Source organism: Athene noctua, unplaced genomic scaffold, assembly GCF_965140245.1.
Source record: "Athene noctua unplaced genomic scaffold, bAthNoc1.hap1.1 HAP1_HAP1_scaffold_31, whole genome shotgun sequence".
Taxonomy (NCBI): Eukaryota; Metazoa; Chordata; class Aves; order Strigiformes; family Strigidae; genus Athene; species Athene noctua.
Window position 1 is genome coordinate 3,373,091 of NW_027437536.1, and position 19,903 is coordinate 3,392,993.

The following is a 19,903-nucleotide window of genomic DNA, read 5'->3' on the forward strand; positions in this document are numbered from 1 at the left end:
ATTCTTGAAATGATTTATGAACAGATTTTTATCAGTCGCGTCTGCTGCAGAAGAGGCCTCTGTTTATTTACTGAACTGTGATAACCGAGGGATTGAAGTTGTTCAGGTTTGTGCTGTAAATAGAGAAAGTACAGTTTGGGCTGAATGAAACAGTTGCGGGTTTCCGCGGCTGCAGCACGCGAAGGTGACCTGTTCTTGGCTGAACACTGGGAGAAGTTTTAACAGGATTAGGTCTTGAATATCTCAGATACTGGGGTAACTGTGTATGCTTGTACAGTCCGGGCGTGATACCATCTTTTAACGCAGCGTGCTGATCTGGGAGCTGTTCTTGCATTGAGGTATAAACTCTAAGGTGAGGAGTTCATGTGTTGTTTGTATAATGGTGTTGTGGTGCTTCCGTAACATTTGCATAAGGAGTATAGAAAATACAGAATCGTTTTGCGGAGGGGCAATAGGATAATTGAATACCAGCTCCAGTGTTGCTAAGATGGGTAGGGTGGTGATGGCCTTGAGAAATGGCTGAGTAAACTTAATAGAAAGTAAAATATTGGTGAACATTAGTGAAGCCTTGGGCTCTACCACTGTGTTTCCCTCCTTACTGCGTCTGCACACGGCAGGCATTTTTGTTGTTACTTTTCCATGCAGCAACGTGGTTTTGCTCTTGGGACACTAATGAAAGATTTTTAAAGATTAAGTTGTTTTTTCTTCAGAAGACCAAAGGCTCCTCATCGAGAGGAGTAAGTTGGGTGCCTACAGGAAAATGGCACAAATACTTGCCCCCTCCCCACGCTCTGTCCTCAGCTGGCAGGTTTTGGAATGGGATGAGCATGTATTAAAAACAAGCTGTTTCGTGGACATGGGGACGGGAAATGAGCGTACAATGCGCTAACTATCAGTTTGGGGTTTTATAGTAGTTTTGTTTGGAGGTGGAGGTCTTGAAAGCATTGAATGAGTAGAGTACTCCATTACTGTGGGAAAACAAATGTTTTAAGGTAAAAGTGCTTGTGGAGGACAGATACTCTGCCCAGTTTAGCAGAAACTTGTGGTAGCAGCTGGAACTTGCCAAGTACAAACATTTGAGAAATCATTAGAGGGGCGTGGTGGTTCTTAAGGTGTTGCTTCCAGTGGGGCAGTGCAGAGGGAGCACTGACCTGCTGGCTCTTGCCTCCTCCCTTGGCTCGGGCTATCCTGGGCTACCAGCACCACGTGCTTCACCTCTTCTCCGGCAATAGTTGGAATGATGCTGGGCAGATAACAGGCAAAAAAGAGAGTTCAAATACTTTTTTCTTGTAGCACCAGGTTAGCAGTAACTGGCTGACAGGGAACCCCCTTGGTTGGGGAAGGGGCCGATGGCGAGAGACGGGCTCTCGGCACCCGGAGCGAGCCGGGCAGTGACTCTTTGTTAAGGCTCGCTGCCGAGCCAGCTCTGTCACTCCTCTGAAAGCGGCACGACGCGTGTGATTTCTCGCTACTTTGGGTAAACAGTTTTCCCCCTGGTTTTGCAAAATGCCGCTCTTCTAATGCATTCAGTGCTGCTTGACCCGCTTCCATGGTTAGGTTTTTCCATTCATTCTGGAATATGATACAGCTTGAGGAAAGATGTCACGTATTTCCAATTTCTGCAATCGCCTGGCTGTTGTGAAGCAGAGAAAGTGTTGGTGGATCAAACGTGGCTCTTAGCAGGTGATTCTTCTCTCTGGCTATTATTTGTCAGAAAGCAGAACAAGTTCCTTGGGGATTATTTGACTCTGGATCTGTGCTCTTTCTCTGCAGTTCTTGCCGTTGGAGACAGCTTGAAGGACTGAAAGACAAATAAGGTAATGGCAAGTAAAAATAAATTGAGCAAGGTTTGATGTGTAAAAAGCCTAAAACTCCTTCTTCTCTCTTCCCCACCCCATAAGCTTTCCTGAGAAGGCAATGGAGGATTTTGATTTTGTTTTCTCTTGTAGAAATGCTGAGGAGAAGAACCGTAGGAGATAAAAACTTCTTCCCCTCACCCCATTTTCCCCTCGCTTTAGGCTTTTTGCTCTGCAGCATCAGTTCTCTGTTGCAATGGGTAGTGTCTTTCAGGGGCTGGTTTTTTACAGTTTCCACAGTAGTGTGATAGCCGTTTTATTGTGTTGAACTTGGTTTTTATAGCCATAGAAACGGCTATTAAAATGTAGCTGTGAGATTAAGCTCACTGCTGTCCAAGTGCCTAGTAGAAGACACCTTTACAAACTTAGGCTCGGTGCAACAGAGACCTGCTGCAGTGGCAGGGGAAAAGCCTGAAGCAGCAGGGGACTGATGCGTCAGGACTCTTCAGATGGAGCCGAGCGCAGTGTGGATTGTTTTTGTTAAAATCCCGATGCGGATATAACTGGGCTACGTTCTTGCTGGCTTTTGTGTGGCAGCAGCCGAAAGCTGAAAAAGGTGTTTTCATCAAGATTCTCCTGTGCAGGACGAAGGAACTGGCTGTGTCCATCATCCGTTTAAAAGGGGGGAGGAAGAAAAGCAAGAACCTGAAAGTGGTTCCTGGAAATTTTGGATAAGTCCAGAACTTTTGTTTTCAATGAGTGCAGAAAGGACAAGTGTGCATCTTGTAGTGTCCTACTGGAGCTCTGGCTACAGGATTCAGCAACAGGGTGGTTACACTTCTGGAAGGCAACATGACTTAAGTGTAAGGATTGCTCTGGGTTTGTAGAGTTTCCTCAGCTTACTCATTCATGTTGGGTAGCGGTAAGACACCAGCTGTATTGCGGAGCATACTGCTCCCCTGTGTTGCTGTCTGTTACAAAACCGGAGATGTCTAGTTATGTTTATAGAGGCTTGGGTGGCCCTTGGCTCCTTCTGAGCTGTTGTACTGGCTCTGGCTGAGCTGGAATTGTTTTCCCCTACAGCAGCCCCACGGTGCTGTGGTTTGTGCTGGGAGCTGCAGGGTGTTGGCAGCACCCTGGTGTGGTGGCTGCTGCTGAGCGGTGCTTACACAGCACCAAGGCTCTTTCGGACATTTCCCCCCCAGTGGGACGGGGTGGGCGAGATCTCGGGAGGGGACACAGCCAGGACAGCTGACCCCGACTGACCCAAGGGATATTCCAGACCCTGTGACGTCTGCTCAGCATAAAGCTGGGAGAAAGGAGGAAGGGGGGGGTCACCTTGTTCCTCCGAGGCACCCACTCCGCGTATGGGAGCCCCGCTTCCTGAGAAGGCCCCACAGCGCCTCTCCGTGACAAGGAGAGAATAAATCTGTTTGGGTTTTTTGCTTCCACATGCGGACCTTTGCTTCGCTGTGCTTCTATTAAAAATGCTTTTGTTTTACCCGCAAGGGTTGGTCTCTCTTATTTTCTTTGCCCTCGTTGCCCTGTTGAGAAAAACAGGGGGAAAGGGGGGGAAGTGACAGAGGGGCTTGGTGGGTACCTGGCGTTTAGCCAAGGTCAAACCGCCACAGCTGTGCTCAGGCAATAGTCGGTGCTGCACTGGTGCTTCGGTTCTCCTCGAAATGCAGAATTCATTCCTGTGGGCCTTTACTGGTTTCCCCTTGAGCGTTTTGTGTCCTCCCTGTGGGAGAGGGGAGGCAGGCTGTCACTGCAGCAGTTTCAGTTTGAGGGGTGCCAGAGCCCAGGTTCAGGACTCTGACCCTGGAGAGATGGCCTGTGTAGCTCATGGAGGAGAGGCAGTGCTCCCGGGCTCGGGTGGGAATAGAGTTTCCAGATGAGCCAGGGAGGGTTTCAGGTATTTGCTGCTCAGGTGGAGGAAGGGGGAAAGGAATGGTCTCCCCTCTGCAAGGGAAGGTGAGAAATCTCCTTAAACTTGCTGGACTTGGTGTAGTCCTGCTGGAGAGACACCTGCGATAAAAGTCACGCTGATGGATTGAATCAGTAAGATGTCATGTGTTGGTGAGGAGGGGGAGCCACCAGCTGTATCTGCATCGGTAGCTTGGTGGTAACTCCTGAAGTCTAAGAGTTTCTTCAGGCTTCTCCTCTCTTCAGGAAATCCATTTTTTGTGAATGCTTGGGTGTATGTTTGGAATATTTTGAATGGGTAACTCACCAAGTTCAGAGGTGCTGTCATCAGCAGTGCTGCTGGCTAGTACTGTCCTTAGCTGCATCATCATCTAGTTGAGCTAAAGCACAACTTTCTCTGTATTAATGCAAATGGGTCAGAAGAGTTAGTAACTTAACATTTTTCTCTATAACTTTTCTTACTCTCTCGACTGATAATTCCCTAGATGAACTTCCTCCACTCCCTGCCCCCTGCTTTAGTTCTAATTTGAGTTCTCCCAACTTTTATCTTCCAGCCCTTGAGTCTCTTACGACTTCTGCCTGGTATATTAAAAGCGGCCTTTGATATGGGATCCCTTTCTTTTATGCAGATGAAATTTCAGTAATTTCTCAATTCTGTCTTCAGTAAGTCTTGTGGACTGAACTCCTTGCTGAAAGCCGTTATCCAGGCATTGTTTTCTGCCTTACGGAGTTCTGTCAGAATTGTCAAATGTAGCTTCCAGCCACATGTGCCTGTTGTGTCTTTCTCTGCCACATTGTCGAGCTTTGAATAATGGGTATTTTCTCTCTGTGAAGGTTCTCACACTAGAATCAAGTCAGCTTTTAGGCAATCTGCACAGACTGAAGTCTTTAAGTTTCAGTTAGATATTTTTTCCCTGACTCTTTTGAGTCACTATATTCTTTTCCTGCACCTTCTGCAGTTTTTTGCTGTCTTCTAGATAGAGTGGAGAATTTTATTTTCATTCTTTAATTAATCCAGTTGTTCTCAGTCAATCGAGGCCTAGGTACAGTCTGAATGAAAGACAGCTGCGTGTAGCCTGAATAATTCACTGATGTAGGGTGTTTAGGAAGATGCATTCTTTTTAAGAGGGTATTGAACTAACGGCTTGGATTTTGCGGGTTATGAAGACAGTAGGAGAGAGCACTTCTGGGTAAGATCAAAGCATCCAGGGCCTCTGCGTTGTCTTTGTCTCGACATTATCTTTCACCATAGAAATAGAAAGGCTGTTGTTGTGCGACTTCAGTTTGGCATCGTTTTGTTTGTGCTACAAGTGATGTGTATATGCACTGTCCACGGTTTAAACCAACGTGTCAAACTCTGTTTTGTGGTTAAAGCTTTGATCTTTTGTCTCAACGCATGTGTGTATGGGCACGCCTATAGAAAACCCTCTGGAAAAGAGGTTTCTTCCATTGTAAGTCTGGAACTTTATCTCCCCGTGTCCTAGTTTAGCTGAATGTTCCCAAGGAAAGCTTGCGTGTGCTGCTGGCACTATTTGATATGCACAGTCCCAGCCTTTGTAACCAGTTAAGGTGTTTAACTTCCCATATAAGCTTTGGTGCTTTCCTGGCTTTTCACTTCCTTCAGATGTTACCTGGGACTCCTAAGATAGTGATGCGCTCGGCTTTGCACGCTGAGGAATTTTAAAGTATTATGCTAGGCGGGGAAAGGAGGCTGTAATGTGTTACAGATGGAGTGTTGCAGAACTGGAGCCTGTGATGGTTTGACTCTGGCTAAACGCCAGGTATCCACCAAGTCGCTCTATCACTTCCCCCCCCCCCCCTCCCCTTCTTCCCCTTGTTTTCTCAACAGGGCAAAGAGGGGAAAGAAGATAAACTAACCCTTGTGGGTGAAATAAAAGCAGTTTTAATAGAAGCAAAGTGAAGCAAAGGTCCGCGTGCGGAAGCAAAATCAAACAGATTTATTCTCTCCTTGCCACGGAGAGGCGCTGTGGGGCCTTCTCAGGAAGCGGGGCTCCCATACGCGGAGTGGGTGCCTCGGAGGAACAAGGGTGACCCCCCCTTCCTCCTTTCTCCCAGCTTTATGCTGAGCAGATGTCACAGGGTCTGGAATATCCCTTGGGTCAGTCGGGGTCAGCTGTCCTGGCTGTGTCCCCTCCCGAGATCTCGCCCACCCCGTCCCACTGGGGGGGAAATGTCCGAAAGAGCCTTGGTGCTGTGTGAGCACTGCTCAGCAGCAGCCACCACACCAGGGTGCTGCCAACTCCCTGCAGCTCCCAGCACAAACCACAGCACCGTGGGGCTGCTGTAGGGGAAAACAATTCCAGCTCGCCCAGACCCAATACAGTCTCCACCCCTTATTCCATACCATTTACGTTATGCCCAGGTCCCACATAATATTCATTTATCCGTTCCATAAGCTTTCTTCACTCCTTCAGATGTTCAGTGACTTGGCTTCCATCTGTCAAGATGGATGTTCAGGACAGAAGTATGCTTGACTGTTGGACTCCAGCACCGGCTAGGTTTGGGTCGTCATTGCACGTATCTGGTTCACTCTTTGTCGTTCCTACTTCCTCCATCACTTCCTGCAACATACAACTCATCCCACAGATTACTTTCCCCCCAAGGTTAAATGTCCTTGAGGCACACACTGAGTAGTCCCATCCTCCCGCATTACCCACCAAGTACATCCAGTTCCTGAGCAAAGACAATCCCGCGAGTGGGCTTGCCTTTTCCCAAGGGAGGAGCGATCCACACTGCCTTCCCCAGCCATCTCCCTGTGTGTACTACGGGGACCTTATCTCCTCCCACAGTATGAAGGGGGTTTGTTTGGGCAGGACCAGGACGGGTAACAGATCCTCTGGTGTTCATTAGCCAAGTGGCTTCTGCTAAATTTATATCCCAGTGCTTCCATCCCCCATTGTCCAATGCTCTCAACATAGTCTTCAACAGTCCATTAGATCTCTCAATCTTTCCAGATGCTTGTGGGTAATAAGGGATGTGATACACCCACTCAATGCCGTGTTTCTTTGCCCAGGAGTTTATAAGATTATTTCAAAAATGGGTCCCGTTGTCTGATTCGATTCTTTCAGGAGTACCATGCCGCCATGAAATTTGCCTTTCAAGACCTAAGATGGTATTTCGGGCGGTGGCATGATTTACAGGGTACGTTTCAAGCCAACCCGTAGTTGCTTCTACCATGGTGTCACGGATGAAAGTATTGACACGGTAATGATTTAGAAAAATAATCTAGATTTATTAATAACTAACAACTATTTGTCAATACAAAATAACTCAGAAAGAAAAGTGACTTATTCAGGTTCTAAAATGACAATATTCACTCTAAGTTACTTAACGGTACCTTAATTTATACACATATGTACATGCGCATACACAAACCAGACATATACATACAGAAACAAAGGGGTTTGGATTCGGTAAAATGAAGACAAAAGGGACAAGCACACAGGAACAAGGGTAAGGGTACGTACCCACACACGCACACACCAATAAACAGGTGAAATAGAAGCTGGCTCAAGGAAAATTTCCCTCTCGAGTTTAGAGCAAATACTCCCAATGCCTTGGCATTCCTCAGCGGGCGATAATTGAGACTCAAGCGGGGGGACTTCGCCCTGGCCTTCCGTCTGGAGCAGACGACACCTTAAGGGTTTTGGTACCTGAGAGGCTCCCAGCTCAGGGGAGATGCTGGTCACAGCCCGCTGCGATCCAGGAGAGCTCAAAGGGTCTCTCTGGTGGTCGCAGTTTATAGGATCCAAGATAATTGACTTTTCAAATACTATCTGGTGCCTTCCAGCAGTTGCACAAGAATTTGAATAACATGCACCCCTGTTATTGTTCCATCTGACCCCATCCCAGGCACAGGTGTGCCAGGCCATCAGGAGATGATGGGCCATTATAACCTTTTCCAAGCAATTGGGAGGGGCAGGAGCCAGGCTCCTCAAGGTTATCAGTCCTTATCTCCACAGACTGGTGTATGGCTCGGGGGAATGTGGATGGAATCACGCCTGGCACCAAGCAGCCCAACAAGGAGGGCAGGGAGGGGTAAGAATGGCACCACCACACACGGTGAGTCTGTAGCGCTTGCCTTGGCGTGTTCGTGGCAGCGGTCCAATAGAGTCAATCCGCCAGGCCTCACCGTATTGAAAACTCAGCCATCGCCCTCTGTTCCAGGGAGACTTTACTCGTGTGGCTCGCTTGATTGCAGCACATGTTTCACATTCGTGAGTGACCTGTGAGATGGCCTCCATGGTCAGGTCCACCCCTCGATCACGAGCCCATCTGTACGTTGCATCTCTGCCAAGAGGCCCTGATGTTTCATGGGCCCATCGAGCTACAAACAGCTCACCCTTACGCTCCCAGTCCAGGTCCAGCCGAGCTACTTCAATTTTGGCAGCTTTGTCTGCTTGCTCATTGTTTTGATGTTCTTCAGCGGCACGGCTTCTGGGCACATGAGCATCTACATGAGGTACCTTTAGAGCCACGTTTTCCACTCAGGCAGCGATGTCCTGCCACAATGCAGCAGCCTAGATGGGTTTACCTCTGCGCTGCCAATTGGTCTTCTTCCACCCCTGTAGCCACCCCCACAGGGCGTTAGCCACCATCCAGGAGTCCGTGTAGAGATACAGTACTGGCCACTTCTCCCGTTCAGCAATCTTTAGGGCAAGTTGGATCGCTTTTACTTCTGCAAACTGACTTGACTCTCCTTCTCCTTCAGTGGCCTCAACGATTTGTCTTGTGGGACTCCACACAGCAGCTTTCCCCTTCCGATGGCTTCCTACCACACGACAGGATCCATCAGTAAAGAGAGCATAACGCCTCTCATCTCTGGTAACTCGTTATATGGCGGTGCCTCTTGGGCACGAGCCACCTCCTCAGGCAACGCTCCAAAATCTCTACCTTCTGGCCAGTGCACGATCTCTTCCAGGATCCCTGGATGGTTGGGATTTTGCTGTTAAAATGCCCCATTTTTAGTCGTGCTCTACTCAATATAGAGGTCATTGAATGAAGTTCCTCTGTGAACCAAGGAAAGGATAGCTTTCCCTTGAACGCCTGTTCTGAATGCAGCTTGATCCTGGCTTTAAGGTAACATAAACACAAGCATGTATACTTACTTAGATACTTTAATGAAGAGTGTAAGATTCTTTGTATTCAGTGCTCTAGGCTCTAGAAAGTTAGGCTCCTGATTTAGAGCTACTTACAGACTCTTACCCTTTTGAATTCCTATTTTATACTTGCAATTTATTATATGTATTTACAAGATGCGCAGTAGACTTCAAAACTAACTTCTACCCATCTTTTTCCTCCAAACAGCAAGATAACAGAGAAATGTTTTGCAGTGTACGGCACATGATCTGTGACCTTACTGAGTGGAGATCTCCAGTACTCTCTGGGACCCTACCCCAAGCTGAGCTCAAAGAACTGAAAAAGAAAGTGACTGCCAAAATCGATTATGGCAACAGGTTTGTGAACGGTATTTTCTAAGTTTTTATGCTTAAAACCAAATCAGCTTGTGCAATACATGTTAGCTGTCAACGGCTTCTTGAAGGGTTCTTTTATTCCTGTATTGATGAGGACGGAACAGGAGTATGTTAACAGTCCTGTTACAGCCGGGCGGAGAACGAAGTCAATAGAGCATCTTTAAAATATAGTACAAATTATAATATGTAACGTGGAATCCATATGTAACTCGCTTGATGATATCATCAATTTAGTATTGGTATGAAGTTGTAATTTTTAAGGTCAATTGAAAAGTGCAAGTATTGCCTCCGTTCAAGATATGATTTAAACTCTGTTTGCTTCTGCAGCAAAAACAGTTGTTGCCCTCTCAACACCACCAGCTGCGTGTGCCCTGAAGTCACTTGGCTGTACTGGGATGTTGAAGGATTTAGCTCAGAAGCATCCTTTAGCTCATTGTTCCTCTACTTCTGTAGTATCCAGCTTGTACCAGAAAACTCACAGATTTAATCAAGTACCTCTTTAACAGAAGAGGAGGGAAATTGTGAAGGAAATACTTACAAAAAAAAAAAAAAAAAAGCCAGCACAGTATCAGCTGCTTATGTTAGATGTGTGATTCAGACATAATAACTCTCCCAACAGTGGTCTGGGTTTAAGCAAAATTTTTAAAAACACAGTTTTAGGTTAAAAGTTGTCTGTACAGTTATGACTTGCCATTTTGATTGAAAATGAGAAGTGATAACTTACTCTTTAATCGGGAAATTACTTGAAGCAGTGTTTTGATTACTGAGAGACAGGGTTGTAGTGCTGTTAAAGGATTTTACCAGACTGTGGGTATCTCTAGGCTGCTTTATTAACAACTCAGAGCTGGGCCATCACCTCAGTGAGTGGCAACAGCTGACACAAAGCAGCTTACATTTATATGATTCTTCATAACATGGAATGCAATACCAATTCATCATCAATTTCAAAAGTCCGTTATATTCCAGAGTTCCGACTAGTTCTTCTCGTTCCGCTCCGATTCGTCTTCTGACGTTGCTGCTCGCTGATGCAGTCTTGGGTCATCACGATGACTTATCTTCAGGATTGTTCCCAGAGCACCTGTGCTGTATAAAACAATATCTATTTATTAGTATTCCTGCTATTAATAATATCCGAAGAGAAAAGAGATTTCTAAAGCTTATTCCTTTTACAAATTCCCTCCTTTTGTTTTTCCATCGTACTCCTGCGATCCTTCTTATTTATAATTCCACATCACTCTTTCTATCTTCTGCATTATAAAAGAACAACAACCAATGTAACAAACAAAACAATCACACAGACCATTGTGAAACACTAAGTTTAAAGCATCAGGCCACTTTAGGCCAGTCTGTTTACAGACCTTAAATAATTTTTCTTTTAAGGTTCTGTTTATTTGTTCTGCTTGGCTGGATGATTCAAGGTGATGGGGACTATGAAATAGACTAAAAATTCCTAAAAAATTATAAATTGGGATTAAAATATCAGCTGTGAAATGACCCCCATGATCAGAATCAGTGACTTCAGGAACTCCCCATTTAGGAATTACTTCCTTCAGTGAAATTTTTTACTACTGTTTTTGAATCATTTTTCCTGGTAGGGCAAGCTTTTACCTATCCTGTTAGCTGATCAGTTCTCACTAACATGTCCAAGTACCATTTTTTTTTTTTTTTTTTTTTTTCTCTTTTTTCTCTGCATTTTAGTATAATCAGTTTGGACCTTGGGAAAAGGAAAGGTGTCTGGAGGTCTTTTTCCACTGGGAGCCTTAATTCGTACAGAAGCGTATTGTTTACAAAGTTTACATCCTTCACAGATTCTTTTGGCTGCTGCATAAATTCCCAGGGCAGCCCAGAGTCGTTGATTCCGGAGCGCTAAGCTCTCCGGCCCCCCATGAGTTTTTTCGTGATGCCATCGCGTAATCGGTAATAAATACCTTTTGGGGAGAAGCGGCTTGTTACTGAGCATCCATTGTTCTCCTTGGGGCTGGGCTCCAAGCCAGATCCACCGCTCCTTTTCTTCATCAGGGAGGTCTTCATAGAGCTTATCTATATCCAGAAGTTTGGATACCACCTCACGTTGTGATCACGACATGATGGACACAGCCTGTCGTGCTGCGGCTCTGGCTGCTTGGTCAGCTAAAGAATTCCCTTTAGAAATCGTATCTTGCCTCTGAGTATGTGCTTTTATATAGATGACAGAAATCTCCGAGGGTAATTGTATCGCCTCTGATAATGCCTTGAGCTGCTTTCTGTGAGGCACAGACTTCCCTGCAGATGTTAGGAAACCCCGTTCTTTCCATAAAGTCCCAGGGGCATGGCAGATACCAAAATCATATTTAAAGTCCATATTTTGCAGCTTCTGTAAGAGCAATTATTTCTGCCCCCCGTGCACCTAAAGGTGCAGGCAAAGGTCCCACCAACAGTCACCACGTTTCCGTAGTCACTGCAAGACCGGTACATCTCCGACCTTCTCCGTAACAGGAGGAGCCGTCCCTGAAGAGGTTCGGATCAGGGTTATCCAAAGGCTGAACCTTCAAATCGTCTTGCGGTTTGCTGGTTTCACTTAATAGTTGAACACAGTCATGATTATCTTTTTCTCCATCGGAGGGTAAAGGCATTAGGGCGGCAGGGTTCAATGCATTGCACCTTTCCAATTTCAAATTATCAGCCAATAATAGAATTATCTCTTCTCTCTGCACCCTTTGAGGAGATAAACCTTTCTCCCATATTGCTTTAATAATATCTCTACTTCATGGGGTACACAGACAGTTAGTGGTTGTCCTAGGACAATTGTCCTGGGTTTTTTTTCCTACCATTACAGCTGCTGCTGCTATTGCTCTAATGCAAAAAGGAGTTCCTTTAGTCACTGCGTCTAATGTAGAAGAAAATTAGGGAACAGGTCGTTCATGTGGTCCTAAAGTTTGTACTACCACCCCTCTCGCAGTTCCTTTATTTTCATCCCAATACAATGTAAAAGGTTTTGAATAATCAGGAAGTCCTGGCTTTAGGATGAATCCCAGATATTTCACTTGCTGTTTGCAAAACTGCCATTTGGACAGAGATGCACCGTGCCCCTTGTTAACAAGTCGGATACACAGATATTCAGTGTCTCTAATACAGTCATCCGTAGTTTTACTTGCCCATAACAAGTCATCAACATACTGTATCAAAAGAGACTTATTTGAAAAAAACAAATCTTGTAAATAATTTTTCAAAATTTGAGAAAATACTGTTGGAGAACTAGTAAATCCTTGTGGTAACCTAGTCCAAGTTAACTGCTTCCCTTGCCATGGGAAGGCAAAGAGTGACTGGCTTTCTTCCGCGATTGGGATGCTAAAGAAAGCTCCTGTAAGATCAAGCCCTGTGAAATACTGTGCCCAGGATCTGTGTTAAATCAGACTCGGATCTGGTACCACAGGGTGTGAAGCAATTACATGTTCATTTGCAGCTCAGAGATCTTGAGCAAATCTATATTCAGCATCTCCATCTTTATCTACTTTATGTTTACTAACGGGTAAAACTGGAGTATTATAAGGACTACGACATTCCCTCAAAATTCTTTTTTCTGAAAAAATGTACAGTTGGTTTTTCTCTACTGGGAATGGCCTCATTTATAATGGGATATTGCCAAATGGAAGGAGGATTCCCTCCTCCTGTTTTTATCACAACTGGCTCAGCCAGTGTTAACCATCCCACTTACTTCAGAGTTCTCTGGGAACTGCAGCCAATTCAAATCGTGTCTCATTCACATCATGTGGGTTTTGACCTCCCAGTTCAATTATTTCTGAGCCCATTAAAATCAGCTGAATCTCTGTTGGAGCCAAGGAGATAAACAGACCAAATTCCTGCAAAAGGTCTCGTCAAAGGGGTAGATAAATATTTTATCTGTTCCCCTGCTACTGCCCGTACTATCATTTGAAATGTGGGGAACTTCAAAATTCAGTACAGGCCCGAAGGGCCAGTAGGGGAACTGGAAGAGATCACAGATTTACCCCAAAGCAGTTTTTACCTCTGCAGAAATCTGACCGTGCTCATCTACCTTGATTCCACAGGGGCCCGTTGTTCCTGCAGTTCCCAGAGAAGATGACTATCATTTTCTTCGCTGTGATGAGGTCGAGGAGGTCTGGCAGGGGCAGATGCTCTTGTGCAGACACGGGTCTCGGCGGGCACTCTCTCTGCATGTGTCCCCAGTTCCCACGGCAGAAGCATCTGAACCATTAGCATATGGAGAGAGAAGAGGAATTCTGCCTCGCGCGCCCCTTCCCCTGATTCTGCCTCGGGGAAACCCCTGACCTCTCCCCCTTGGGTTATAGGTTTGGGTAACTGCTGCAGCCAGCAACACAATTTCTCTTTCTTTCTCTTTTTGCTCTGCCTTTTTCTCAAGTTTTAACCTTTCTTCTTGCTGCTTTTGCTTTCATCTCTCCCATCAAAAACAAAAGCAGCAATGCTAAGGATTTTAGTTAACGTTTTCCCTGGCCAGCCTGGCATCAATTTCTACACAAACACTAATAGCTGGTGGCTCTTGGAAATGGTCACGGGTCATACCCCCATAATTAAAGTAGCCTTCAGCCGGCCCCAGTAATCACTTGGGTGCTCGTTGCATTCCAAAACCTTTGTCCAATTAGTTATTCTCTTGCCTTTTTGGAAAATCTTTTCTCTTTTCTCTGCTTGAAATTGTTCTCATCATAAAGTTTGCATATCATTCCAGTTAGGGGTGTAATCAGTGACAACTCCCAATAACAGTGGAGCACGTTTTCCAGCATCAGCCCGTAAGCGAGGCATTTTTGCTTGCCAGGTGACTCAAGCACCTTGCTTCCAAGGTTCGTGTCCCATCGCTGCTGTTACTGGAGAGACGGCGGCGCCTGCCCCAGGGCCCGCTCCAGGCTTTGGGCTGGAATCCAAACGCCTTGGGCACACGCCAGCACTTCTAAAAGGGAATTCAGTTGCTTCAGCTTCAGGAGCTGAAGGAAGTCAACTCCCTTTAGTTTTTATCCAAGAGCTTTTCTTTCTTTGCTGACCTCTATTATACCAACTATACCAATAATCCGTATCTTGACTCTCAGAATCCTCCAAAATTATTCTTAGAAATTTTTACTGATGGGGTTTGACTGTTCCTTTCGGAGGCCATACATCCATTGGCCCTCCTCCATCAGTTTCCTTTTCTGTGAGGTTTGTGCCAAAGGTATCTTTCCTCAGTTTTCTGAAACCTCAGCAAGGGGCGTCCCCCTTTCAACGCTGAGTACTGTCCCCATCTTCTGTACATCTCTTTTATCTCTCTCTTTGCAAATTTCAGCACGAGAGTTTCCCAGTATAATTCTCTCTGGAATTACCCGTGCCCAAGTCTCTTAGGTGAACTCACCTCTTATTCCTTGGCCGGCAATTTGAGTATGGGCAACGGCTTTGTCCAGAGGAATACCTGACTCTTGCTCTCTTGTGTCCCAGAGTCCCATCGGGGTGGCCAGTTCTGTTAAAGGGTTTCCCCAGACTGCGGGTACCTCTGGGCTGGCTTTATTAACAGCTCAGAGCTGGGCCATCGCCTCAGGGAGTGGCCACAGCTCACAAAAAGCGCCCTCTCTAGATACGATACAACATACAATACCAAGAGCCTCGGTATTTTCCAGGAACTTTCAGCTCTCAGTTCATCATCCATTTCAGAAGTCCACCGTATTCCACAGTTTCGCCGAGTTCCCATCGTTCCGTTCCAGTTCCTCTTCGGACACCGCTGCTCACGTCCCGCTCATTGTGGTTCCTCATCTTCTGAACAGTCTTCATCATCGTTCACTTTTAGACTTCTGAGAAAAGACTCAAAATGTTCTATTTGACATATTCTTAATCTATGTCTAGCTTTTCGTTGCTTAGCTTTTCTAAGCTGCTTAAACTGTCAGTATTGTTCCTAGAGCACCTGTGCTCTATTAATTAAACCTCTAAACCACTATCTCTTTATTAATTAATTATTCCTGCTATTAATAATATCCTGAGAGAAAACAGTTTTCTAAGGCTTGTTTCTTTTACAGTCTCCCACCACTGTGATGCCCACTTCATTCATCATCTCCTTGTTCAGATCCACCAACATGTTCTTTTGGATCCTGCAGCGAGGAAAGACCTGGCTTAACGAGGTCTCCCCTCGTTATGAGCTCTGATTAATTAGGCCCAGAGTGAGGTGCACCACGATAGCCACAGCACAGGTTGGGACACCACCACCCTCCTAGAAACAACTCTGATAATGATGGGGAAGCTCAGCGCAGGCGAGCAACTCATGTCACTAATTAAGGAGCGGGATAACGAGTTAAGTCCTTCCTTCCCCCTCGGGAGGGGGATCTTTCAGTGCCGTTTTCCCCACCGTGACACGGTGTAAAAGTGCCCCCTCACCTGTTATCGACAAACGTGACGGCGGGGAAAATGGCAAATGGCCCCTGAATGGGACCTTGAGTGATAACACCCTGCTGCAATTGATGCTGTTTTGAGGAGGGAAGGAACTGGGATGAAGTCTCCTATGCAGACATGTTTCTCACCCTCCGAGACCATCCTGAATATCAAATAGACCGTGGCCTGGCACCCCCACGAGACCCACTGGTACTGGCACCGGACAGAGAAAATATGAAGGAAGGGAAAGAAAAAGGGGCCAAAATAAAGATTTCCCAGAGTACTATAAACCGCCGGTAGGAAGCCGGCAGGAGGAGGGTGAAAGTTTGGAGGAGCCAGAGCCAGGCTCCCCCCTCACAGCCCCGTGTCGCGGACAGAGACGGGAGAAGCGAGCGGCGGTGCCGGCTCCTCTGAGAGAAGCCCTAGGGCTGGATGGGCCCTGCCAGGATAAAAGTCCCGTTCACTTCCTTCCATCTGGCACCTTGGAAAAGTGCAGCGAAGGGGTATCGAAGCGACTGTTGGGGTGACCAAGCATTTCCAGTTTCTAATAAAACACCCGTGCTGGAACCCCAACACAGGAGCCCATATGAGGTTGTGGATGCAGATGGAGATTGGAGTGTCAGGGGCATGGAGCGGGCTGTACCGAAAGCAATGAACTGCTCGGCCCTATATGCCCTTCGGCAGGGACCTAAAGATACTCCCTCAGAATTCCTGGGTAAGCTGCGGGTACCGTGAGGCGACACACCCCTTAGATCCAGGGTCAGGGGTGGGAATACAACAGTTAGTGTCGTTATTTATAGGGCAGTCAGCACGGGGCATTCGAAAGAAGTTGTAAAAGCTGAAAGTGCCAGAGAGTTGGAACGTGGAGACCTTGTTAGACAGAGCACAGGGAGTATATAGCAAGAGGAGGGGAGGAGATCTGCATCCTGCTGTAGCAAACCCATATGCACTGTTAATTAGATGAGTACCGGAACTGCCTTGGTTTACCGTGCTGGCCCTAAAAGACCCCTTCTTCTGCTTGCCTTTGAGCTCCAAAGTCAGTGATTGTTTGCATTTGAATGAGGAAAGATGGAGTCCAGGAGGAAGATGCAATTAACATGGACTGTGCTGCCCCAGGGGTTTAAAATAGCCCCACTCTTCTTGGAAACCAAGTAGCTAAAGACCTGGAGCAATGGGAGCGGCCGCATGGAATCGGGGGTCCTGCAGTATGTAGATGATTCCTTAACAGCCACAGAGACTAAAGAAATGTGCATAACATGGACTATTAGTTTATTAAATTTGGGGTCTTAATGGCTATCGAGTCTCTCCACAGAAAGCTCCAGCAGCTCAGCAGCGAGTAACCTGCCCTGGAGCCGAGGTCACGGCTGGGCAAGGGACCCTGGGGACTGCAAGGCCAGAGGCCCCTGTCGGAGCCCTCGGGCACAGCCAGCTAAAGAGCTCTGCGCGATCCTAGGAACGACCCGGAGGTGTCGCCTGTGGGTATGTAACTACGGACTCCTGGTACAAAAAATCCCGCTGTGAGCTATTAAAATCAAATCGGAAACCCTCACTCGGCACGGAGAGGCGCTCAGAGCATTCCGTCAGCTGAAGAAGCAGCTGATGGATGCCCCTGCTCCGGGTTAACCAGACATCACTCAGCTGTCTGGTTATTCTCCCTCGAGAAACGGGGATCTGACACATTTCCCTATATTTTCCTCTCGTTGCTTTAGCTGCACTCTTCTGTCTTTTCTTACTGCACGTTTTCTGTATTGCACTGTTACATTATTTGGTTTTCCCCAGCAAAATACTCCTGCTCTTTTCACTCTGGTGACTGAGTTTAATTGGTATCCCTAATCAGCAAAATAGGGGGAATCTCCCCGAGCATCCCCAATCCCTGACCTGCATCCACAGGCCACGACTGAGCATCCCCCTCAAAATCCCCTCAGAGCCCCCCTAAAATCACTACAACTCCACAAACCCCCCTTGTAGCCCCCTACTCCCCTCTAAACTGCCTACGACACCCAAACCCTCTCATAGCCCCGCTACGACCCCAAAACCCTGCTTGTAGCGCCCCTAAACACCCCAACACTGCCTTCTCTCTCTCCCCAGGACAGCCCCAGCCCCAGCCCGGTGGTCAACAGATCCATGACCCCTACAGCCCCCACCCTGCGGTGGTACAACCCCCACACCCCCGGCTCGGGGATCGAGCAGAGCTCCAGCGACTGGGTGACCACCGACATCCTGGTGAAGGTCCGTGACACCTACCCGGACAGTCAGGCAGCGGGACAGATTGGCGTCATCCGCTGCGTCACGGTGAGACCCCCCCGCCCCGGTTCGGGGGTGCTTTTGGTGCAGGGAGGGGGTAACACACACGGTGATGCTGATTTCCCCCCTCTCTTTTTCTGTTTCTGTAGGGTGGGATGTGCGCTGTCTACCTGAGGGACAGCGAGGAGGTGGTGAGCATCTCCAGCGAGCACCTGGAGCCCGTCACCCCCACCAAGAGCAACAAGGTAGGGCCCCCCCAGCTCCCCCATTTATCCTGGGCCTGCACCACTCCAACCCCCCCCCCCCCCCCCCCGCTCCTTTGGGGACCTTCTAGATCCCCTCAGGTGCTACCCCAGCTCTACTGGGACCCCCCACCACCCTCCTCAAGGCTCACTCTCCCCCCATCTGCACCCCTCCTCTGCCTCAGGTCAAGGTGATCCTGGGGATGCACCGTGAAGCCACCGGGACCCTGCTCTGCAGGGACCGAGAGTACGGGATTGTCCACATGGATTTCGAGGACAGGTACAGGATCTTCAGGCTCAACTTCCTCGGCAAACTGATGGAAGATTGAGGGGGCCCACCTGTGCCCCCCGCCCCCTGCTGCCCCCGTTCTCTTTGTGTCCCCCCGTTCTCTTTCTCCACACCCCTTTCCCCTGCTCAGTGTCGGCGGTTGGAACGAGGTTTAGTTGTCAATAAAGGCCTGTGGGTGCAGCCGGGGGGATGAACCAGGGCCCCGCCCCCCAGGGCTGGGGAAAGGGCGGTTAAATGCCCCCCCGGGGCCGAGAGAGGGTTGCAGCGGGACCCCCGGGGGTGGGGGGTGCTGAGCCGGGACCCCACTGCGGGGCGGGGGGAGAGTGAAGCGGCTTCAGCGCCGGCCGCGCTCATGCTCTGCCCTTACACCCCGCCTCCGCTTCCGCCGCCTCCTTCCATTGGCTCTGCCGCGGCCGGGCCCGCCTCCGCTCCGCCGCCATTGGCCAGCAGCCGCGCCGCCATTGGTGTCCGGCCGTCAGTGACCGCCCCTCCAGTCTTGGTCCCGCCCCGTTCCTCCCGCCCCGCCGCCGCTCATTGGCTGGAAGCGGAGGGAGGGGATTGGCTGCGGCGGCCGCGCGTGCGCCCTGTGGCGCGCGGTGCGGGAAGATGGCGGCGGCCTGTGAGTTCCGCGGCGCCCTGGGAGCCCGCCGGGCCGGGCCGGGCCGGGCCGCCAGCGGCACCGGCGGTACCGAGGCGGTGCTGCGGGAGCGGCTGCGGCGGCAGCAGGTGGGGCCGCGAGGGGGCTGAACCTGGGCCTGAGGGGACGGGCGGGCGGGAAGGGGGGGCACGGGGCTCCGCGGGTGTCCCCAGCGGTGCCCACCTGTCCCCGGGCTTCTCTGGGCGCCCCGCGCCTGGGCCTGTCTGTCCTCGGGGGTCCCCCGCCCTCCCCGGGAGGCGCCGGCGGTCTCTGACTGGCGCTGGGTGTTCCCAGAGCTCCCCGGCTGTCGCTGGCCATCCTCGGCCACCTCTAGGCCTCCGGGTCTGTTCCCGGGGCCCTCTGGCTGTCCCTGGCCCCCCTCGGCCCCGCCAGCACTCCCTGCCTGTCCCCGAGTGTCTCTGGGGCTCTCTGGGCGTCCCTGAGCATCCTCAGACATCCCTGGGGGTCCCTAAAGGTCCCTGGGGTTCTCGGGGTGTCCCTGACCATGCCCAGAGCTCCCTGGGAGTCCCCAGGTGTCCCCAGAAGTTCTGGACTGTCCCCGGGGCTCCGCGGATGCCCCTTGCTATCCTCGACCCTCCCCAACTGTCCCCAAGCCCCTCTGGGTGTCCCCAAGCCCCTCCTCCCGGTGTGTGCCCCCCCCCCCCCCGTGTCACCTCGCTACACAGGTGACAGAGGGACCCCTGGGACACCCCGCGGGCCTGGAGGAGGATGAGGAGGAAGAGCACAGCCCCCTCCAACCGCGGCAGCCCGAGTTTTTGTGGAGTTTGCGGGGCTGTTCTCGAGGCAGGGGGCCCTCTGCGCCGCGGCGATGGAGAGCGCCGGGCCTTTGCTGAATGCCGTGCCGGCAGCGGGAGGGAAGCCGGGCGCCCCTCGAGTCCCGGCGGTGCCAAACCCAC

The 19,903-nt window shown here is 49.3% G+C and overlaps 1 protein-coding gene across 8 annotated transcripts in view; it reads left to right on the top strand.

Annotated features, from left to right (window-relative positions):
• Positions 1-19,903, top strand: part of LOC141974095 (transcription elongation factor SPT5-like) — a 30,619-nt gene extending 10,716 nt beyond the window's left edge. The window contains exons 1-7 of one of the 8 annotated variants that reach the window (XM_074933361.1): positions 2,630-2,659; positions 8,455-8,822; positions 9,051-9,199; positions 16,876-17,053; positions 17,663-17,866; positions 17,968-18,063; positions 18,246-19,903. In XM_074933361.1, the coding sequence (XP_074789462.1) occupies positions 8,799-8,822; positions 9,051-9,199; positions 16,876-17,053; positions 17,663-17,866; positions 17,968-18,063; positions 18,246-18,389 (795 nt within the window). In that variant the 5' untranslated portion in view covers positions 2,630-2,659; positions 8,455-8,798 and the 3' untranslated portion in view covers positions 18,390-19,903. Of the gene's footprint in view, positions 1-1,773; positions 1,818-2,522; positions 2,660-7,723; positions 7,806-8,368; positions 8,823-9,050; positions 9,200-16,875; positions 17,054-17,662; positions 17,867-17,967; positions 18,064-18,245 lie in introns of those variants that run through there. The other 7 variants (XM_074933360.1, XM_074933362.1, XM_074933367.1 and 4 more) reach the window with 7 other exon arrangements.